We start from the raw sequence: 24,172 nt of genomic DNA, 5'->3' as shown, positions 1-24,172 counted from the left end.
GGCCGGTCGTGGGGCCTGAACTCTGGGCCTGGTTGGTGTCCCTCAGCTCTTCATCTCAAGGCCAGCTCTCTACCACTTGATCCACAGCACCACTTCCAGCTTTTTTCTGCTTATGTGGTGCTGAGGAATCAAAACCAGGGCCTCATGCATGCCAGGCAACCATTCTGCCACCAAGCCACCTTCTTAGCCCCTGTACTGTTTTTTCTTACTTTAAAAACAGATACTATAAGCATTAGTGGCTCATACCTGTAATCATCGCTACTTAGAGATCAGAGGATCACAGTTTGAGCCAGCCTGGGCAGTAAAGTCTGTGAGACTTTTATCTCCAGTCAACCAGCAAAAAGCCATAAGTGGAGCTGTGGCTCAAGTGGTAGAGCAATATTCTTGAACACAAAAGGTCAGAAACAGCACCCAGGCCCTGAGTTCAAGCTCAAGGACTAGCACATACATGTACACACAAACACAAATAAACGACATACTTCTAACCATGTACTTCCCAGCAATCAGGAGACTGTGGCAAGACATTCATGAGTTCAGGTCAGCTTGGACTATATAGAGAGTTCCAAACCAGCCTAGAACTGTGTCTCAAGAAAAATTTAAAAAGTAAAAAAGAAGCAGCAGCATTTGTTTACATACTGACTTCTGAAGTCTCCATGCTGTTTGTTTATTCTTTTTTTTTTTTTTTTTTGGGTCCGGTTGTGGGGCCTGAACTCTGGGCCTGGGCGCTGTCCCTCAGCTCTTCAGCTCAAGGCTAGCGCTCTACCACTTGAGCCACAGCGCCACTTCCGGCTTTTTTTTTTTTTGTGCTTATGTGGTGCTGAGGAATCGAACCCAGGGCCTTGAGCATGCAAGGCAAGCGCTCTACCACTGAGCCACCTTCCCAGCCCCTGTTTATTCATTTTTAAATATGAAGACTTCACTTTAGCTTAGATTTTTTTTTCCAGTACTGGCATTTGAACTCAGGGCCTTAGTTTGCTAGTCTGGTACTTTACCATTGGTGTCACATCCCTAGCCCTTTTACTTTTCTTATTATTTGGAATGGGGTTTTACATTTTTCCCAGACCAATGTAATTTAAACTTCCTGTATAGGTAGGTTGACAGGCCCACACCAACACACCCAGATTACTGGTTGAGATGTACTCTCAAAAATTCGTTCCCAAGGTATCTTTGAACCATGATCCTTCAATCTCAACCGTCCAAGTAGCTAGTCACCACACCCAGCTAGCTTAACTATTCCCAATAATTGTCTCTCAACATTTTTTCAGGTCAGCCTACTTAGATAGTCCCAGTAAATATGGACATGTTTTGTTCTCTCCATAACTATGAATTGGTTTTCTCCCAGCATTGTCATTAAGAGGAGGACTGAGCAGGATTTTTAAGCTTTGGCTGCCATAGTTGTGCCTTCACTCACAATTGTTGTTTCTGCAGCCTTCATCCTGGAGACCTGTACCCTTTCACAAGGAAGCCCCTGTTCGTCATTGTGGACTCTTCCAACAGTGTCGCCTACAAGGTGGGAAAGAGCAGTGCACACAGGCACCATCAGGGGTGCCCCTTGGAGCATGTGCCTTTTTATTGTGCTTTTCATTTTTTAACTTAATTTACACAGTTCGGATTTAGTGTTTCTTTTCTTTTGAGGTTGTGCATGCTAGTCAGGATCTGGTGCTATGAATAGAAACAAGAAGAAAACGCATGAATGGACACTCAGTGGAAAATAATAAATCCTCCTGCAGGAAAAAAATAATCAAGATTTCCAAGATCTCTGGTGGAAGGTTTATTTTTGTTTTATAACCCAGAATAATATTCTTTTATAGAGTTAGAGACATATGAATGAATTTTATTTTCTAGTTTTCAAATGTTTTTCCTTTCTACACACTGAGCTGCTCTAATTTGAATGAAACTTCTGTCTCACCTTACACAATGGTAGTCTTTGAATATTAACATATTGTTTTACATATGATTGATTTTTTTAAATTATGACAACCAAGTAATATTGAATGTTGTAAGAATAATCTAACATGTCTTTTAAAAAATATTTTGCTATTGAAACAATGCTTTTCAATGATTTTCTTAAGAGAATGACAGGAGTTAAACACTTTAAAATTGGTTGTTAGAGTTCAAACTATAAGAATTGATAGAAAATTGAAAACACAACCTTTAGTGTGCTTTGTGTTGTGTTAGAATGTGTTATTTATGAAGCCTCTGTCCTAACACATGCTGGTGCTCAGACCTGGATGAAAAGCTTTTTCTGTTATCAGGGTTCATGGGCACCAACAACATGATGAGCAAACAGTAGCTGATTTCAGGACCAGAAATACCTAATCACCAAGCGGGATGGCCAAGCCAGGTGCTGGTGGCTCAAGCCTGTTAGCTACTCAGGAGGCTAAGATCTGAGGATCGAGGTTCAAAGCCAGTCTGGGCAGGAAAAGCCATGAGACTCTTATCTCCAATTAACCACAAGAAAATTGAAAATGGAGCTGTGCCTCAAAGTAGTAGACACTAGCCTTGAACAAAAGAGTTCAAGGATGGTGCCCTGGCCCTAAGTTCAAGCCTCTCGATTGACAAAAAAGAAAAAGGGATGGCCCTCAGTATATGGTTTGCCTTTGGTTTCATGATTCTTTTTTAACAGCAAACCAATAACATCTAGCCTGCTCTCAATTTTAAAGCTTATTACTTCTTGCTACCCGCTTTTTAAAGTTTAATAATAGAATTTTTGAGGTTTAGGAAAAATAAGTGTCTACTTTCTTGTGTGTATGGTTTAAAAGGTAGGAGAAGAGAGTGAGAGCTTACTGAAGGAAAGGGCTTATTGGTTACTATTGCCTTTAAACTTTTAAAGCCAAAGTCGGGCGCCGGTGGCTCATACCTGTAATCCTAGCTACTCTGGAGGCTGAGATCTGAGGATCACGGTTCAAAGCCAGCCCAGGCAGGAAAGTCCGTGAAACTCTTATCTCCAATAAACCACCAGAAAACTGCAAGTGGTACTGTAGCTCAAGTGGTAGAGCACTAGCCTTGAGCTGAAGAGCTAAGGGACAGAGCTCAGGCCCAGAGTTCAAGCCCCACAATGGACAAAAAAGAAAAAACAAAAAAAACTTTTAAAGCCAAGAGTCTGAGCAAATGTGTGTCTTCACAGAAGTCACAGGAAACATTCTTCTTTGTCTTTGTCAATGAAAAAGAAGTTGGTTATTATAATCTGATGATAGAATGTATTGATATGCCAGATCAAGTTCATTCCTTAGCATGCATTTTTATATATATTTAGAAAATTTTAATATTGCATTGATTCCTCTCAATGACACATCATTATTGGATGTCACCTTTCACAACCTCAAATATATTTTATTTATTTATTTACTTATTTATTTATTTATCTTTTTTTGGGGGGTCCGGTCGTGGGGCCTGAACTCTGGGCCTGGGCGCTGTCCCTCAGCTCTTCAGCTCAAGGCTAGTGCTCTAACACTTGAGCCACAGTGCCACTTCCGGCTTTTTTCTTTTTGCTTATGTGGTGCTGAGGAATTGAACCCAGGGCCTCAGGCATGCAAGGCAAGCACTCTACCACTGAGCCACCTTCCCAGCCCCTCAAAATATATTTTATATAAACATTGTGATTTCAATATTCTGATGAACAAGAAAACTATTGAGATTATTTGAAAACAACTTGTTAAAAACTATTGACAAGCCGGGTGCCAGTGGCTCATGCCTGTGATCCTAGCTACTCAGGAGGCTGAGATCTGAGGATCATGGTTCAAAGCCGGCCCGGGCAGGAAAGTCTGTGAGACTCTTATCTCCAATAAAGCACTAGAAATCCAGAAGTGGCACTGTGACTGAAGCAGTAGAACGCTCGCCTTGAGCTGAAGAGCGCAGGAACAGCATCCAAGCCCAGAGTTCAAGCCCCACAACTGACCAAAAACAACAACAAAAAAAAACTATTGACATTTCTTTTTGAGAGGCCATACAGTATCATTCCTTTAAAGAATGAAACCTTCTAAAACATACTTCTAAAACATACAATGCAGAGTGCATTGCAGTTGGCAAGTCAGAACATGACTGGCTGGCCAGGTGCTAGGGGCTCGTACCTATAATCCTGGCTACTCTGGAGGCTGAGACCTGAGGATGATGGTTTGAAGCCAGCCCATGCAAGAAAGTTTGTGAGACTCTTATCTCCAGTTGACCACCAAAAAAGCCAGAAATAGAGTTGTGGCTCAAGTGGTAGAGTGCTAGCCCAGGCGCTGAATTCAGGCCCCAGTACAGGCACCAAAAAAGTTAAAATTCTATGTTCAAATTCCAGTTCTCTCTGCTCCTCCCAAAAATAGTATCTGTTTTGAGGTTGGTTTAAATAATGATAAATTAGTAAAATGGAATTTTAGAACAAGTTTATTTCTAAGAACATAGTAAGTCATGTCACGTACTTATTTTCATAGTAGTTTAGGCTCCCCCTTTCCCCCTTTTTTTTGTGGCACTTAGATTGAATTTGGAGCCTTGTGCTTTCTAGGCAGCCACTCTATACTCCAGAAGTTAAGCCATATCCTCGGCCCTTTAAAAAAAATCATTTTTATTTTACTCCTAGGAGTTTGTTGTTACTTTGCCAAACAGTTTATCATCTTTTTTTTTTTTTTTGGTCCAGTCGTGGGGCTTGAACTCTGGGCCTGGGCGCTGTCCCTCAGCTCTTCAGCTCAAGGCTAGCGCTCTACCACTTGAGCCACAGCACCACTTCCGGCTTTTTTCTTTTTGCTTATGTGGTGCTGAGGAATCGAACCCAGGGCCTCATGCATGCAAGGCAAGCGCTCTACCACTGAGCCACCTTCCCAGCCCCTATCATCTTTTTTTTTAAACGTGCTTTTATTTAACCATCTATACATTTATTGGTGGTGTAAACTAGTTTAGGAAGTTGGATTGATTATTTTTTTTTTGGGGGGGGGGTCCGGTTGTGGGGCCTGAACTCTGGGCCTGGGCGCTGTCCCTCAGCTCTTCAGCTCAAGGCTAGCACTCTACCACTTGAGCCACAGTGCCACTTCCGGCTTTTTTTTTCTTTCTGCTTATGTGGTGCTGAGGAATCAAACCCAGGGCCTCATGCATGCAAGGCAAGCGCTCTACCACTGAGCCACCTTCCCAGCCCCCCAGTTTTCTTACTTACGATTTTACTCATGAAGATCTGCCGTTACAAGAAAGACAGTCATACAAAGTGCTTTTAGTCTGAGTGTCAGTTTAGTTCTTACTATAATTAACACATTGACATTCTGGTGTTACACATTATCTTTTTTTTTTTTTTGGGTCCGGTCGTGGGGCCTGAACTCTGGGCCTGGGCACTGTCTCTCAGCTCTTCAGCTCAAGGCTAGCGCTCTACCACTTGAGCCACAGCGCCACTTCCGGCTTTTTTCTTTTTGCTTATGTGGTGCTGAGGAATTGAACCCAGGGCCTCAGGCATGCAAGGCAAGCGCTCTACCACTGAGCCACCTTCCCAGCCCACACATTATCTTATGTGAGCAGTGAGAGGTTACTGTACTCTCAATCAGAGATGGAGCCAGTCCTCACGTACCACTACATCAGAGTTTAGAGGCTAAAATCAGAGTTCAATTTCAGGCTAAAAGCCAAGATCCTACTTCTTGGAAAATTTACCTTTTGATGTCCTGTGCCAGAAGAGGTGGCCTTCTTGGTAGACAATTGTGTATTTGCTATTATTTTTTAAATCCGTAGTTGAATTTAGTAAAGATAGCTAGTAGGTAAGAAGTTCTTTTTATTAGCCAGTCTTTATGCATAGTCATGTTATGCATGGCGTATGTCAGCCGGGCTGCTGTTTCCACATCTGCTTAGAATCAGAAGGACAGTCTGTACCAGTCATCTACTTTGACAAATTACTAAGTAACTCCCATTGATCAGATGTTTAATAATATGTTTAAATTCTTATATATTACAGAATTTCACAAACTTGTTCGGACAGCCGCTAGTCTGCTTGCTTTCTCCCACGGCATATCCAAAAGCTTTACAAGGTACGTTCTCTCAGTGCCTGACATATAGTAGCTGTGTGTGAGCCGGATCTACATTTTAAGGAATACTGATCTTTGCTTTCCCTCCCATACTGATTAAATGTGGATTTATGCTGTTTAATGTGGCAGGTGTCAAACTGAACTATACCCAGAAGCCTTGCCAGCAACCAGACTTCCTTAATGTGCCTTGAGATAGTTCCTGTCTGAGGAAGGATGGTTTTGGTTCCTTGCGGTTGGGGAACTCATGAAACCATAATTTAAAATTTTGTTTTGCAGGCGTTTGTCTCGATTTGCTTGTTGTATTTTCTACATCTTTGGTTATATATTTAGGCATCTTTGAAGACCATAAGATTTCTGATCTAGAAGACTTCCCAGCTTATGCTTAAGAGTTAGGATAATCTAATTGGTACAACTTAAAAAAAAAAAAAAGGGTCTTGTCCCCCACCCACCCACTACATTTTTACCTGGTACTATTTAAATTAAAGAACCTCTTCCAAATCTGCCAGAAGGACAAGTTTGTTTGGGCCATTTTTCTAGTGGCTGCAAATCAAAAGACCTTTTGCCCTTAGTAACTTGTCCTTGATAGGTAACATAAAGTGTAATTCTAACTCCCAGTCATTTCTTAGGTAACATACTCAGCAAGCTTACCACTGTCTTAGCAGTACTTGTCACTGTTTCGCTATCTCCCTGACTGTGAATAGTGCCGATGTCTCTCTGTGGGAGATGGCATTGTACTGCCACCTCCCAGCCCTGAAGTCCTGTCTGCTGACATAGTTTGACACAGGAAGTGAAGGTCAGCATTTGAATGCCTGAGAGAAGCTGGAGACTTTCACCGTTGTTTTAAGGTAAGTTCTGCTGCTTAATAGGGAAAAAAAAAAAAAAAACCACATAGAAATACTAAGTTCACGTAGCCACAAGCCAAATTCCTAAGGGATAGAACTTACCTTCAAACAACGGTAAAATTCTCCTGCTTTGAGGATTTTGTCATCCTGTTTGTCATTTCTGGATGGGCTCTATTCAGCCCAGCTAGTTGAGAGTGCTATACATCTGTCGTGTCCTGACGTAGATTTATGGAAAACTACATTATCAAATGGGTTAATGACAACATTATTTGGCCTGAAAGACTTTATTGTGTAAAAGGAAAAGCACAGAGTTTGGAAAACAACTGACAGACTGAGTCTCAACTCACCTCTTACTTGCTGTGTGACCTATAGCAATTGTTCAGCCATCTGTGCCTCAGTTACCTCATCTGTCAAAAGGAAATAATACTAATGCTTACCTCATAGAATAGTGCTAGATATCATGGTTATTAATACACTTAGTTGTCATGCGTGCCCTTGACCCTTTTGCCACAGTATCCTGTCCTGTCTTTGTGCTCTGAAGCTTAGACCTAAAATATCTGAATTAATGTTCTTCACCTACTTAGCACATGTATAGTTCTATTAAGAGAGACATTGAATATTTATTCAGTGGTATTATTGCTAATGACCTCTGCAAAAAGATTTGGCCCTCTATCTGGGAACAAACCTAGCAGTTTCCTTCACTTTAGGAAAAACCTACAGTTCTGTCATTAGCCAAGCCTAGCTTTAGAAATTCAATACAGTTATCCAGCGTTTATTTATCACGCTTTGAGCTAGGTAACACAGACAGCACTGGGACCTGATAATACCATTAGGTTTCTCACAGAGCCAGTGTCTAATAGAAGAGATGACCCAAGTGCTGTGAGAGGTGCAGGAACATTGCCAGGGAGCTGATAACCAGTGCATGGAGTGAGGCAAGGGGACAAGAAGTCTAAGATGGACTTCAGCCATGGAGAATAAGATGATGATAAGGGTTGGAAATGAGTGTTCCTTCAGAGAAACTACATGTACTAGGCTTGAGAAAAGAGAGCTAAGGAGTGCACTTAGAGAAATTAAAGTAGCTTTCCTAGCTACTTTATAGAGTTGAGAACTGTGGGATTGAATGATGAAAAAGCTTTTAAGATTTGTTAAGTGATTTAAGTAGAGGACAATGGGGTCTCAGCAAAGAATTTCAGAGGAGTAATATGAAAGATCATTTGGTTAACCCAGCAGAAAATGAATTGAAAAGGGCCACTGCTGGAATAGGGAAGACAGTGTGGCCAGAGCTGATACTCAGAGACTACTATAAAGCCCATATGAATCAGCAAGATGTGACAATGGGCTGCATATGGGAGCAAGAGAGCAAGAAAATAGGAATAGACTTTCAGGTCTCTGGCTCAGATTTTGGTGGAACCAATAGGAGAAGCATGTTTGCAAAGAATGAAACGGGAGGGAATTTGCTTTCAATTGTGGGCATTAAGCTCAAGGTGCCTTTCACAGGTGAATTTAGGAGTCTGGAGCAATACTGTCCAATAAAAGTATAGAGTGAGTCTCATATATAATTTTTAAAATCTTCTACTACCCACTTGTGTGTGTGTATGCGTGTGCATGTGTGTGGCGCCAGTTCTGAGGCTTGAATTCAGGTCCTGCGCACTGTCTCTGAGCTTTTGTGCTCAAGACCAGTGCTCTACCACTTGAACCACAGCCCACTTCCAGCTTTTTGGTGGTTCATTGGAGATAATGATCTCAGACTTTCCTGTCCCAACTGGCTTTGAACTACAATCCTCAGATCTCAGCCTCCTGAATAGCTACGATTACAGACATGAACCACCAGCACCAGGCTTACCCACATGTTTTTAAACATAATCAGAAACAGATTAATGAGTGTTAGCAATATGCCTTTTTTTTTTTTTAAGCTGTGATGTTTTTTGGTTTGGGTGTTGTTGTTGTTATCTTTCCTTTTTTTGGTACTGGAGATTGAAACCAGGACATTGCACTTGCTGGGCCATACATTTTGCCACTGAGCTATATCCCTGCCCTGCCCAGTGTGCCTTTTTTTTTTTTTTCAACTGAGGCTTTGAAATCTACTGTGCATTCTGATGTGTCTCAGTGTGGACATTTTGAGTATCCAGTAATTACCACAGAATCAACAGGCATGTAGGTGGTAATGAAAATCAGAGGAGCCAGTGAGGTAAAAAAAAATGCTGATATTTAGGGCTCAGCAGAAAAGATGTTTAGGGTTCAGCAGAGACAGAACAGCTAACCAAAGGGAATAAAAAAGAATTTCAAAGAAGCTTCCATTTCTCTTATATATACAAGACTCTGATTTTATGTTGGTTGGAAAGAAGTCAATATGCCTGGGGTTTATTTTTGTAGTTGTATAAAGATCTGCCTTGTTGAATTGCAGTTTAATAAGAGAACTTCAATTTTATACGTCATCACTATATTAAAATAATCCTCATCTGTGTCTCTTACTTTTTGCAAAAGTATTGTCTATATATGTAATGTATTTATATTACAGATCAATCTCAACGAGGTAGCCTCTTCACTCTCTTTTTGAACAATCCTCTAATGGCCTTCCTGTTTGTCTCTGGACTGTCAAGCATGCGTAGAGGCCTATGGGAAAAGTGTCAAGAGTACCTTCGAAAAATCAACCGCGATATTGCCCAGCTCCTGACCCATTCACGTTCAATAGGTACCCCACCAATCTAACTGCACACTTAACCAAATGTACTGCTTACCCATCTTAAACTGCTTGGATTTGTAAAGGGATTTGTCCCAGGCAGGAAAATTAAGAGAGCTTTCCTGAATTTTCTTCACCTTTTTTGAAGTACAACTTCCACATAAACCTTTTACTGTTACCTTTCTCCTCTTTACAGATCAGGCATTTCTCCAGTTTTTTGGAGATGAATTTCTTCGCTTGCTTCTCACAAGATTTATCTTTTGTTCAGCCACCATGAGAATGCACAAGATTTTTCGGGTAGGTGAAAAATATTATGAAAGACAAAGTTTTACTCATTTAAGTGTCAAATGTTACTGTTCACTTACATCAAATAAAATTTAAGTTTACAGAAACTGCTCAAACCTGCCTTTTCTTTTCTCTCCCTGGTGCTGAGGATTGATCCCAAGACTTTGAAAAGGGTACTCAGTGCTGTAAAACTGACCTACACCCATACCCACACTGTAAATCTGTCTTTTGTTATCTATCCCCATCTATATTATCCTAATATCTCAATTATCTGTACTACCCAAATATCTGAAGCTGCATGCTGTCCCCAAATTAGCTGCTTTGCCTCCTTTTTTTTTTTGATTGGTCATGGGGCTTGAACTCTGGGCTTAGGCGCTGTCGCTGCGCTCTTCAGCTCAAGATGAGCACTCTACCGCTTAAGCCACAGTGCCACTTCCAGTTTCCTAGTGGTTTATTGGAGATAAGCGTCTCACAGACTTGGGCTGGGAAGGTTGGCTCAGTGGTAGAGCGCTTGCCTTGCATGCCTGAGGCCCTGGGTTCGATTCCTAAGCACCACATAAGCAGAAGAAAAAAGCCGGAAGTGGCACTGTGGCTCAAGTGATAGAGCGCTAGCCTTGAGCTGAAGAGCTGAGGGACAGAGTCCAGGCCCAGAGTTCAGGCCCCACGACCGGACCCCAAAAAAATAAAAATAAATAAAAAATAAATAAATAAATAAATGAGTCTCACAGACTTTCCTGCCCAGGCTGGCTTTGAACCATGATCCTCAGATCTCAGCCTCCTGAGTAGCTAGGATTACAGGCATGAGCCACTGACACCCGGCTGCCTCCTTTTTTCTCTTAGTAGCTCCCAACTTCCCAGGGCATCCATTCCTAATATTTTTTAACATTCCCTGTATAATTATAATTAAAAGTATAATTAACCACCAAAGCCATTAATTTGAACACTTTTCTTACCATTTTGGCTTTGACAACTTCATTCATTTAACAAGTTGTATTGGACTTCCAGATGTGCTAGTTTTCTTCTCTCCCAGAAAGCTGTATGTGGTTTCTAGGTGACACTGACTTGTGTGCGTAGCAGTGATATAGATCTCAGCAACATTTGTAAAACAAATCACTAAATAAATCTTAGGTGAAGTCATATGAAGTTACATTTTTAGAGGTCAAAATGGTCTAATGTTACTAATTCAGCTATCAACCAATATCAAGAAAAGCAAATTTTAAGGCACTCCTTAATGATGTATCAAAGCTGTATATAATTTTCTTTCATTAAACTCTTGCACTTGATTTTCTTCTTCTTTACCAACCAGGAAACACGAAACTACCCAGAGTCATACCCACAACTGCCACGGGATGAAACAGTGGAGAACCCTCATCTTCAGAAGCACATTTTGGAACTAGCAGCCATCTTGGATGTCCGAAGCGTCTTCTTTGAAAATACCATCGATGACTATTAGAACCAAACCACTCCCGTTGAAACAGTTTTCATTCTCCACAGATTTTAAATGGTGCAGTTTTCTATTGTGATGACAGACACATAGTGTGTTACTTAGTTTTTACTTTTTGATTTAGGACCACCATTTTAAAAGCCAACTGAGATAACAAGTTCAAACTTTTAGGGTCATTTTTAAAATGTAGTCTTTGAAGTCTTTTAAAGTGTCAATCTTGGAATTTTAATTTTTTTTTTTGACATCTGGATACTTACTTGCAACATCCAATACTACAACTCCAGTAGTCACTTCTCACCTTGAGAAGAAAGTCGTTTGTTTTTCATAATGAGGAAAATCCTACACTTACCCTTGGACCTTATATATCTGGATTTGGATAATATGTAATTGTTTATAATGATGAAACTGGCCAGCATGAACTACAGAAAATCAAGAACAGTATCCTTTCCTGGTATTTCTTTTCATTCCACATCAGTAGGAAAAATGTGTGATTCTTTGAATCATGGTGGCAGTTCTTGAAATCATTGAATTCCTTTAAATAATGTCAACAATTCAGAATCCTTTAATTGATTTGCCTCGGAAAACTAAATAATTAGGACTTGACTTGAGGTGATAACAAATACTTGGAACACATGACTCCTGTGTTACATGACATTTGTTTGCATAGTTTTCTTTTGTAGTCTCTGCTGGAAATGAAATAGGCAATAACAAATATTTCAGCCCAAAACACACACACACACACACACACACACACACACACAACAACAACAAAAAAAAACAGTGTTTGGCTTCCTAATACATTGTCTCCCATTTTCCATACACGCTCTAGTTTCTGGGATCATTCAAGATTGAAGTCAGCTTACAGTACTATTTCTGATCTTTTAGCCTACTTCAGGTTTCTGAGACTTCAAAATGTTGGTTGAGAGTACCTTGATGTTATGAAAGTCAAATGTATTTTGATGTTTTTTCCATTAACAGTTTAGGAATGTGATGTGATAAAACGTCCATGGTAGTTTATGTTCATGTACAAGTGTTATTTTAACTAGGACTTTGTGTAATATATTTTTCTGCTTCACTCCCTTTCATCCCCTTCATCATTGCACTAGATATGAAGATTTTCTCTGCATCTTTTGATGTGCAACTTTCAAGTTTAGAAGCTTATCAGTTACAAGGCCTGTTACCTAATCTCTCTATGGACTTGCTGCCTACCTCTGGCTGTACCAGGGGAAATGAGGTGATTAACTTTAAAATCTCTTTCCTACATTCCTTGGGAAATTTTGTGGTAATATGTTACACTTGGTTGTCATTTCTGGCCCAGAAAATCATTTTAGTGTTAAGTATGCCATTACCTGTTCCAGTTTGGCTACTTTTTCATGCAAAATCAAATCATTGTTCATGAGTTTAGAGACCTATGTCTCATTTCCGTTTTAAAAATTCTATTGTTATTGTTTTTTTCTTTCAGATAGCGTTTCTAAAATCTTGGGAAAAGTTACTTTGGGAAGAGCTTTCTTTTGCCAATAGATTATTTCTTATTTTCAAATAGATGGCTTCCTTGCCTTTTTTTTTTTTTTTTTAAGTAGCTTAATAAATTTCCCAGTTTTCCTTTCCTAACAGTGTTTACCTGAAACTGCAGCAGGAGACTGTTGCTAGTTATCTGGCCTCTTGTTCTAGTCGTCTCAAAGTTCTGTGCCCATTATGCTTACTACCCCACATTTTTTTTCTCTCCTCTGATGTTAAAATAATGCTTATTTTCCTGAGCTTTATCTTTACCTGCTACACAAAAGGAGCATTGATCTGAGAACCCAGAGATGAGAGTTTTAATTCTGGCTTTCTTAGTAACTAGAATGATGTCCTATGACAAGTGGCTTTATGTCGCTGCTTTTCAGCTCTCTCCCATGCAACGGGAGTGTTTGATCCAAGGCCATTTCCAATTCTCATTCTACAGTGTGGATTCTTAGTTCCAAAAATACTGATTTGTCCACCATTACCATCAGGAAAACTCACGACTATATTTTTACTCTAGCCAGCATACTTTCCTAGATAGATCATTTGTATGGATAGTCTGTTTGAGAAACTATCTAGTCCCACTGGCTGTTTTAGAGACTATCTCTGAGAGACTATCCTAAAGAATCTAGAGTCCAGGGCCATACGCCCTCTAGGCAAAAGCTATACACCAGTGAGCCACATCCCCAACCCTTTATTCCACTTTAGAGGTTTAACTGCCAGTAAAGAATTGTACTCCTGCCGGGCACTGGTAGCTCATGCCTGTAATCCTAGCTACCCAGGAGGCTGAGATCTGAGGATCACGGTTCAAAGCCAGCCCAGGCAGGAAAGTCCGTGAAACTCTTATCTCCAATAAACCACCAGAAAACCAGAAGTGGCGCTGTGGCTCAAGTGGTACAGCACTCGCCTTGAGCTAAAGAGCTGAGGGACAGTGCCGAGGCCCAGTGTTAAAGCCCCATGACTGACCAAAAAAAAAAAAAAAAAAGAATTATACTCCTCTCACCTCAGAGGACCATCTCATAATCTAAATTCCCATAGTGATTTCTAAGAAAGACATATTTGTAATCATGAAAGCTTGTAATAAAAAAACAAAAAAGGGCCAGAGAAATATTTGGCAGGGTAAAATAGTGCATGTGTATAATCCTAGCACTCAGGGAGGAGGCAGGAGGTTGTGAGTTCTAGGCAAGTCTAGACTATGTAGTGAAGCCCTGTTGCAAAAAAATAAAATGATTGGGGCTGGGAAGGTGGCTCAGTGGTAGAGCGCTTGCCTTGCATGCCTGAGGCCCTGGGTTCGATTCCTCAGCACCATATAAGTAAAAAGAAAAAAGCCGGAACTGGTGCTGTGGCTCAAGTGGTAGAGCACTAGCCTTGAGCTGAAGAGCTGAGGGACAGCGCCCAGGTCCAGAGTTCAGGCCCCACGACCGGACCCAAAAAAAATAAAAAATAAAAAATAAATAAAGTGAACTGAAATGATCTTGAATATTCAAAGTCAACAAAATTGTTTGAAAGTGAACTGTTTCACTCGTGACTTGCAAATGTGTAGCTAGTGATTCACACCTCTAATCCTAGCTACTTAGGAGGCTGAGATCTGGAGGATCAGGGTTCAAGGCCAGCTTGGGCAGAAAAGACTTTTATCTCCAAAATAACCAGCAAAAGGCAGACCTAGGGGCATTGCTTAGGTGGTAAAGCACCTACCTAGCAAGTATGAGGCCCTGGGGGCCCAAATTCAATCCCCACTACCATCCACAGCCACTGTTTTCCACAGTTCCTTTGAATCACTGGTGAAGAAAGCAAAGTTCTGGGTTCTGTGGATGGCTTAGTGGTAGAGTGCTTTCCAAGCCTGTGCAGAGCCCTGGGTTCTATCTGCAGCACTGCAAAAAAGAAAGCGAATCCTTGTCTTAGACTGGGCATAATGGTACACACATCTATAATCTCAACACTGAATAGGTGAAATTAGAGTTGCAAGTTTGAGATCAGCTTTGGTTACATAGCAATACCCAGTCTCAAAGAAAAAGAAAATTACAAATAAAATATTCTTGTCTTCATAAAGCTAATGTCCTGGTGGAGGAATCAAGCAGTAAGTGTAAATAATTAAAATTATGTTAGAAAATGATTAATAGGATGGAGAAAGCTTAGCACATTTGGAAGGTATAACTCTTCTTAAGAAAATAATGCATGAAAGGGAAATCATGGGTTGGAAACATGATTCAAGTGGTAGAGCATCTGTCTTAGTAAACGTAAGACCCTGTGTTCAAGCCTCATTACCACCAAAATAAAATAGAATAATATAAAAATAACAAGCTGGATGTTGGTGGCTCAGGACTATAATCCTAGCTACCTAGGAGGCTGGGATCTTAGGATCACAGTTCAAAGCCAGCCTGGCAGGAAAGTCTAGGAGACTTTTATTACCTTGTTATCTATGAAAAAAGCCAGAAGTAGAGCTGTAGCTCAAGTGGTAGAGTGCTAGCCTTGAGCACAAAATCTCAGAGCCAATGCCCAGGCTGAGTTCAAGCCCTAGGACCAGCACCAAAAATGAAAGGAATAGCCTGGAGGAAAAGGTGATATCCTTCTTACTTTTTGTTAGGAAAATTTCAAGCACACAGATAATTAATATTATTGAATTAATTCAATTCTGTGTGCTTTTACCCAGCCTCTATATTTTTAAGTGTTAATCAAGGAGGTAGAAATATTAAAAAGGACAGTCACCCAGTGGCTCAGTGGAACTGAGGCAAAGAATATTGTGTTTAAATTGCTTTTACCATACCTCCTTATAATTAAGAGTTGGCTGGAAATGTGGCTTAGTGGTAGAGTGCTTGCCTAGCATGCATGAAGACCTGGGTTCGATTCCTCAGTACCACATAAACAGAAAAAGTCAGAAAAAAATAAGTGGTAGAGTGCTAGCCTTGAGCCAAAGAAGCTCAGGGACAGTGCCCAGGCCCAGAGTTCAAGCCCCAGGACTGGCAAAAAAAAAAAAAAATTTACTTTCAGACTTCATAAAAATTTAAATATTAGTACTAAAACCACCAAAGCAACAGGAAACTTTTGTTTGTTTGTTTTCAGACTGCACAAGTTCTCCCTGGAGATTCTGATACAGTCTCTGGTCTCTTAAGAACCATAGTTAACAAATGAAGCACAATGGAATTTTTTTGTCTTCACTTATTTCTGAAGTTGGTAAATCAACCATCTTTCCTCTTTTGCAAAAGAGAAAGCTGAGGTTCAAATGCTATGTGATTATCCACAGTGATAGAGCTAGAACTAAAACTCAGATCTCCTAATCTCAGCCCCATTTCTCTAGCAGCTCCACTGCTTTCTTAAGAACAAGAAATCGTTAGATTTCTATTTTGGCACAAAAAGTTGTTTTATTTTTCTTATTGTATCAAATACTGAAACCAATGGATCTGTCCTACCAGATTTTTGTTTTGTTTTGTTTGTAAATTCAAAATCAGACGTTTTTCCCTGATTTTAATCAGGATATATTCTTTGTGTGTTTTCTTCTAGAAAGTGGTGCTCTCTGAACCTCTCAAAGCACAGGATTTATTGTGTCCTTTATATTTTTAACCAAGTTGGAACGTTTGGTCATTATAGAAACAAAGAATGAGTTTGAGGTTTTCTGATAAAGGGTCTGGGTCTTATTCTTGCCCCGTTCCGATGTGGGGCTACTGCCTGTTTTCTTTATGTACTAGATTTCTTGAAACATTAGATTGCAGTTGTTCTGTATTTAACTGAGGTAAAGGGGAAAGTGACAAATCAGATTCTCTCTCTCTCCCTCTCTCCCCCCCTCTCTCTTTCTCTCTCGATATATATGTATATGTATATATGTATATATATACATATACATATATATATACATATATACATATACATATATATATTCGGGGACTTTCTCTGGCATCCTTTGAGTTTTGTCTCTGACCTCTGTGACTTAGTAACTTTCTGTCTTGAAGAGGTTGAAACTAGGTTGAAAAATCTTGCACTTAGTTGTCCATGGAGACTTAGAATCTGCTTGATAACCAGAGAACATTCTGGCCTAGAAATACAGCCAAGTGCCAAGGTCTGTAATCTGGCTCCTGTCAATAATTCAAAATCATCCGCCCACCAATATGTGAGTAAAAGATTTGATATGGGTTTGAATGCCTTGAGTCTCCTGGTGATATTTTGAGTGTGTTTGTGTTGCTTTGTGCTTATTTGGACAATATAAAGAGTATTTACAATGAGGGCTCTTTTTTTTTTTACCTTATTTATTTAGAATTCTTATTTTATTTTAATGGCATGTGTATATTTTTGTGATGCTCAATGCAATCTGTGTATACTTTTTGTATATATGTGTACATACTTGTAAATATCTTAGTATGCAAATGAGGTAGTATGTGTATATTATATACCCATCCCCATTGTGGGCTGAATTTATTTAAGTTCTGTGAGGACATCCTGGTGGCATAGTTCATGCTGCTCTAGATAGGTTGTGGCTGGATCTCATCCATAGGCCTCTGTTTTGAGGGGCTTGTGTTGGGATAAAATGTGCTCATTTGGAGTTAAAATTAGGATATAACTATCTTTACGAGAAGCTGGACATTCTTTGCTTTAAAACCACCTGCAAACTTCCAAGTAAATTGTTGATAAATTATAGGAACCTGAAAAACCTAAATATGTGAAACTGAGACACCAGCAGATTCTTAAGCTGTATTTGTGCTTTGTTTTCTTAACCCATATTTGAATATTATTGCTGAGTGGTACATCAAGAGGCTTTGGGAAAAATCATTTCAATCGCATTTTTAAATAGATAGGAAAATCATGTTCTTTAATTAGGGGGAAAATAGCTGCTACTTGCTGTTTCAATACCTGACTCTTAAATTTTGGAAGAATTTTTTCATCAGTATGCCTTGTTTTACATGTGTCTCTGTGAGGCAGAAAAAAAAGGCATTAGCGAAGATGTAACCTAGGCAGAGTAGAACTTAATGAGGAACCAATGCTGTTAATCAGTATACTTGGAACAGCCATGGTAAATTAGCCCTGTCTTGACACTTCTAACTATAGATTTTTTTTTCTTACTGGAATTGCACATCAATGAGTGTGCTTATTAGAGAAAAATGCTTTCAGTAAATCCAGTGCCCTTTATTATATTTTTGAGTCTCTGTGAGACCATTTGTGTTCTGCAGTTTGGCCATATATTCCCACATGCATTAGTGTTCTGAATCTTCCCCGCACGGTAGGCTAGAAAAATCTGAGCCTTCAGACCTCCACCAAGGATGATAGAGTTGGGGAGGATACAGAAAATATATGCCGTGCCAATTTTGAATCTGTGGGATCTTGCAGAGTATCAATGTTGAGTGATTACCTCTGTGTTCAGCTGATATGTTTATTTGCATGAGTAGATGTTAAGAGATGTTTAATAGACACTTCAGTATACTCATTGCAAAAATTAAGACGAGGTTATTTTAGCATGATAAAATATAAACTGCACAGCAACTTTTTACCCTCTTTTTTAGAAGATTAAAACATATCCAATATTAAAACACCTGAAAATAGAGAATTTAGTTCAGGACTCCAATGACCATCCCCCAAAATGATTCATTCACCTCCTATGATATTTTTAGTAGAATAGCCAACTGTTCATAACACTTTTTAATTGTAGCATTAACTTTAAAATCATTATAGCTTTTGCCTGAATAAATATTCCAATGAAATATTATTATATTATTTCTGAGAAATCGTTGAATACATACATAGGATCTGATTTTTGTTGTTTCCGCAACCAAATCCTATGTTTGCAGTTGCTACTCAGCAGAAGACATACCGAACTGTTATTCATGGAACTGACTCAGCTTAATACGAGTTTCATTTGAGAGAACAGCAACAACCAAAAGTACAGTAGGAAGCCATGCACAGTGGTACACACCTGCAATCCCAGCCCTCAGGAGGTTAAAGCAGGAGAAACACGAGTTCAGGGCCAGCCTACATAGTCAGTTCATGTCTCAGAAGGTGCAGCAGATACAACTGACACTGTGGCTATAACCTCTGACCTCCCAGTTGGAGAGCTGTAGCTGTGCTGTTGAGTGTGTTAGGGACTGCTGTGAAAAGCAAGCTCTTTCCCTTCATTCTCTTGCACACTGATACTTGAAACCATTTGTGCTCTGACTCCCAGACCTTCCTGGATACTGGGACCATTTTCTTAGAAAAGACAACCAAACACAAAAGATAATTTACCTTCCTCAAACTACAATTTCAAAACGTAGTCCTTTGTGAGTTTTGGACACAATTATTTAAACCTATCCTGCATTTCAGGACAGGTAATTGGCCTGTGAATGGAGCAATTGCGTGTTCATTAGGAGGGTATTAGATTGACGGTGACAATTTGCACTTGATTAGGAAAGATAAGTATATAAAACATAACTAATCTGTTGGTGCCATAGAAGTATTTTCTTTGGAATTCTGTAAATATGAATGTTTTCTTAAGCTAAAATTAGTATTTTTCACTTAATTCTTTTCATGTAATACTGACTTTTGAGAAGAATTCCATTTTATGTAACATTGTCACTTAATCACTGACTGAAGCACCATTTTCTTAATTTTAAGACATTTTAACCATTTCTTTTGTTTTTTTAATAATTTCTTAAAATAGTTATCACACTACTCTTTAAACAGTGTGATTTTAAAAAACGTATTTGAACTGTAGATTCATTTTCTTAATAGTTTGAAGTATATTACATTACCATACAACAGTTTCCAATAATCTATCCTGAATTTGGTCATATTAACAGACTACAAATTGGGAAGAATTTTCCCATTTTAGTGGACAATTCCAATCTCTAGCCTAAGACAATCATCTTTTTAGATATAATATTATTTATGGAGATATTGATAATTTCAGATTCTTCTCATAAACTTATGGAATGAAAATTAATGAACTGAGTTAAAGAACTATGGGTAGCAGTGAAAGGTATCTAAGTTTGTCTCATTAATACGTTTTTCTCATTTGAAACTTACAATGTCCACTTGTCCTTGAGTCAAATTGAGATTTGTAAACCTAATTTGAACCATACATTTTCTTAAACATCAAATCAATATGACTAAATCACTATTAAATGTAAAGTGATGTGATAATCCCCAAGTAAATATTTCCAAACCAGACACCATTGCATTTTTTCCAAATCTTAAACTCACTCTCTTTTGTATACCATTGTTTTTTTCTCTAAATTAAAGCTATTGTGATTTATTTGAAATCTTCAGAAAAAAATATTACATTGGTAACACAGTAAGAATTTTATTTTCTGAAGGATAGTTTATTTAACTCTTGTTTATTATATCATCATTAAATTGCCTTTAGCGGTTTGGTAAGATAATTTAGAACTAATTTTTGTGAGTTCTTATAGTTATCCAATTTGCCGCATTCCTTTTGCCATCTAGACCATACTACTAGTTTTCCAACTTTCCTTAAAATGTGTTTTTAATAAACTTGCTGTTTAACCATGAAGAAGTCCTAGATTTTTCAGGATTCTCCCACGTGTAGTAGAAAGGTCTGAGTTAGATAATGGGAAATGCAAATATGATGTCCTGACAGTTTCATGGCAGAGGTCATAAGTGAAGGATTTTGTCCAAATAGGTCATGTTCATTGTGTTGGCATCCCTATAAATAGTGCTTGCATTAATCATTCAATCAGGTGGAATAGGTAGAGGTCATTTCTTACTTTGCTCTGAGGACTATTGTAATTTTAGGCCATTATTTTCTCAGCAATAGCCAACATATGGTTGAATATCCTTTTTCTTTATTCAGAATATCAATAGGGTTAATTTAAATCTAGTAGGAATTACATAAAAAGTTGTTTGGTCTTTTTTGTACTGAAAAGTATAGTGAACCTGTCATCTGCATTATGAGTATTAGGCAGAAATGCACTTGTTGAAATCATAGCAGAAATTACATTTGGAGGATATAATTACTTGATTTTCTAGTGGTATGAAATACTTTTTTTTTAAATTGTGCTTGTCTGTAACTGAAATGTCTAGAACTGTAACACTATAGGGACTATAGAGTTATATTAGCTCTCCTCAAGAGATTGAAGCACAATAATTTTCATGTAACAATCCATATCCAAGTGCTGCTAATCTGTCGTGCAAATAATGAAGCTATTTGGTTGCCTATCTAGCTATTTCGCAGATCACTTGTAATCCTTGAAACACAGCCTTGTTGCTCATTTGTATTAAAATTTGAGTATTGTGAGTTAATACTTTAGAACAAGATCTCTCACTCAGCTCTGTTAGCAAACTGTTTGGATCCTTTAGTTTTTATGTGTGTTACCAGTAGAATAAACTTTGAAGGGGCTATTTACAACCAATGACTATGGGGGGAAATTATATTGTCAGTATCATTTGACTTGAACATTTGTGGTGATGTGTAAATTTTGTCTTTTAGTGTTTCTAAATTACATAAGCTATACATTCTCTTAAACAAGGGTGTTGGGTGTTTTGTTGTATTTTTTTTTCCTTTCCAGAAGCTTTTGTCAGCTTTGTCTGTTAAAGATGATACTTCATAGATTTTAGAAGTTGGGAAATTCATAAAGCTTTAGTTTCTCGAGTTCATCACTTTTGGCTCCTGTGTATGTGATTTGTCATAAAAAATAGCAAGCCTTTCACTACTTCACTAAACGAATTTCAGAGTAAACACTGTGATTCTGCAGAGCAGATCCATAGGCTTTCAATATTTTCCTGTATACAGTGCCTATCACCTTGAAGGCACTTAAATATTAGAGGATGGGGATTTAAACATTGTTTTGATGTTTATTAAATAAGATTACAGAGTATTTGCTTTCTGTTGTCAGTGTATTAAAGAAATTTTTGCATTGATAAATGTTCTCTAGGAATGTGACTACATTCATCAGGTGTGAACTCTTGTAAATGAATTTTGTATCTTGAATCCACGTGTATATTAAGTGTATCATCGATATAAAAATAAACATTATTTGCTTAATGTTTTGGCTACTATTGTTAATCACTTCATAACTAAACTTCTTTCAGACTATATCTGAGATACTTTCCATTGCCTTGAAGTTGTGGATTCATTTCTTCAGAGTCCCTGTTATTTGATTGGTTGTAGTTTTGCCATTTCCCTGCCCAGTCAGTACTGGGATGCTCGGAGGGGATAGTTGAAGATCTGGTGGGATCAGCTGATCCTAGGTTGAGTGCTAGATCTGAGACAGGAACTAAAGTTTCTTTAGTGTGGATATACTAGGTAGGCATTCATGAAGCCCTGAGCCTGACATAGTCTGCTCAATTTGTTTCAGGACTTTGAAGAAGGCTCGCCTTTTTGCTTTGTTTTAGCCTAATTCAGCTGCTCTAAGGAGGCAGGCCGCAGGTGGATGGTGATAAGCATATACCAGAGTGCGTGTTATTACAGGGTAAGGTCCTGAAGCACCCTTTCAGCTGTCATGCATGTGCAATGGTGATGTAAGCCGGCCACAGGTCAGATGCACGTGTTAAAACACTGATTGTGCTGAGCAAGGAGCCAGTTTGTTTTTAATGTGACACATACTTTATTAAATGCACATTACAGTTATTGTAATTTAATCATTTAAAATAATTAAGCATTTATATATCAATTTTGTACATTAGAAATCAAAGGCAAAGAAAGGTACCACACTTGTTCAAGATAATCCTGCTAGTGAGTAGATGTACTAGAATCCTTTCTGCTTATCCTTTTTTGTTTTTTTGGTCTGTTGTGGGGCTTGAACTCTGGGCTTGGGCGCTGTCCTTGTGCTCTTCTGCTCAAGGCTAGCGCTCTACCGTTTGAGCCACAGTGCCACTTTCTGCTTATCCTTTTCTACTTAGAAAATGCCTCTTACTGAGCTGAGAAGTCCACCTTATTTACAAAATTTAGTCTTCCATTATATCATTTTACAAAACTAGATGATGTAAGTCTAAGGGCAAAGATCTTGACGTAATTCTTGATATATAGTGAAGGTTTCATGGTATTGTAACTTATCAGCGAAGCCACATTTTGGAAGATGGAATATTGGAGTCTTAATTACAACACTAGCAGTCTGCAGGCTGCCCATTGTAACAAAGGCCTGCCATCCCCAAATATACATAACACAGTTAGGAAACAGGCCATGTAAGAAATGAAAGGTGAGCGACCAATATGGCCTTAAGGCTTTATTGGGGGACAGACCTGCCAGGCTGCTCTAAGCAGGAAGGGAGGTAGCAGCCATGGACAGGTGTAGGCTGAATTTAAACAAAATTTTAGTGAATAGTCACATGTCACCCGGTCTCCCTACTTCAGTATATTTTTATATTACTTTTTTGTGAGCTGGTCTTGGGGCTTTGAGCTCAGGCCCTATGCCCTGGATGTAACTCAAACAAACTTTTGAACACATCATAGTGTGTGTTTTCCTTGAAGCAGTCTGCCCATAGGCAAATAGTACCATGTATTAGTACCAATGTATTAGTACCATAGTAGCCTTGGATAGCAGAATTGATGATCGTGCTGCTATTTCTTCACATTTTTAGTAGTTTTATTACTGTGAAAGACACGATCATTTTTGAAGGATTTACTCCCGTCAACCTGACAAATGACATTGCCAGTTTTTTCAGTAAACTTGGGTAGCTTCTCCGAATTCTTCCCTGATGTTGAGCGCCCCCCCTCTCAGGTACACCTGCCTCTGCCATCTCCTCAGCCAGTAGTGGGTGAAGGCCTGGCATCTTCATTCCCCCCCCTTTTTTTATGTACATGAAATCAAATCATTTTTCTGTTAGAGGGCCAAATTTTTGCCTGGGCTGTTTACTCCTGAAACTTAAGTCTCCAGCAATTAAAGTTGCCTCCATAAGGTTGGTACCCATATAGTCTCAGGGGACTCTGAACTTTTCTTTACCAGGTCAGACAAGGTAAGGTTTACAAATCCTGTGTCCCATAGAAAGAATGTCACACAACCAAAGTCCTAGGCAGATCCAACGCAGTCGTCACCAGAAAACTGCTGCCGGTGGCTCACGCCTCTAATCCTAGCTACTCAGGAGGCTGGGATCTGAGGATTGAGGTTCAAAGCCAGCCCAGGCAGGAAAGTCCGTGAAATTAAGGGACAGCGCCCAGGCCCAGTCCCGTGACTGACCAAAAAGAAAAAAAAGCTCAGAGGATCCGGGGCGCCCCCTGCGAAGGGGACAGGTGAAGGCTTGGGCAGCCCGGTCGCCGGGGTGAGTGTAGTCAGGCCAGCAGCCGAGAAGCCCCCGCCCTGAGCGATGCCCACGCCCTGCAGCCGCTCCCGCCCAACTGCCGCCTGGAGTCCAGAGAGCGCACTTCAGGGCGCATGCGCGCGGAGTCCCAGCCCTACGCGCTGCCACTTCCGGCGCGCTGAGGAAAAGTGGTTCCGGGTCGCTGCTCGGCTCACCGGCCTGCGGCGGGGGCAGGTGACGCTGGCCGGCGCTGACTAGGGTCCCGGAGGCGGGGCTCTGCCGGCAG

At 39.5% G+C, this 24,172-nt stretch overlaps 2 protein-coding genes across 6 annotated transcripts in view; both read left to right on the top strand.

Annotated features, from left to right (window-relative positions):
* Positions 1–13,725, top strand: part of Scai (suppressor of cancer cell invasion) — a 136,835-nt gene extending 123,110 nt beyond the window's left edge. For all 4 annotated transcript variants that reach the window (XM_070013459.1, XM_070013467.1, XM_070013476.1 and 1 more), the window contains 5 exons: positions 1,429–1,510; positions 5,909–5,981; positions 9,339–9,512; positions 9,697–9,797; positions 11,092–13,725. In XM_070013459.1, the coding sequence (XP_069869560.1) occupies positions 1,429–1,510; positions 5,909–5,981; positions 9,339–9,512; positions 9,697–9,797; positions 11,092–11,238 (577 nt within the window). In that variant the 3' untranslated portion in view covers positions 11,239–13,725. The remainder of the gene's footprint in view (positions 1–1,428; positions 1,511–5,908; positions 5,982–9,338; positions 9,513–9,696; positions 9,798–11,091) is intronic.
* A 10,413-nt stretch (positions 13,726–24,138) lies between these two features.
* Positions 24,139–24,172, top strand: part of Golga1 (golgin A1) — a 52,367-nt gene continuing 52,333 nt past the window's right edge. Inside the window, exon 1 of one of the 2 annotated variants that reach the window (XM_070013454.1) lies at positions 24,139–24,172. The gene's annotated coding sequence lies outside the window, so the exon portion shown is untranslated. The other variant, XM_070013447.1, reaches the window with a different exon arrangement.

The sequence above is a fragment of the Dipodomys merriami genome, unplaced genomic scaffold (genome assembly GCF_024711535.1).
Source record: "Dipodomys merriami isolate MVZ:Mamm:240054 unplaced genomic scaffold, mDipMer1.0.p SCAF_11, whole genome shotgun sequence".
Lineage (NCBI taxonomy): Eukaryota > Metazoa > Chordata > Mammalia > Rodentia > Heteromyidae > Dipodomys > Dipodomys merriami.
The sequence above is the reverse complement of the archived record's forward strand: the minus strand, read 5'-3'. Positions and strand labels throughout refer to the sequence as shown.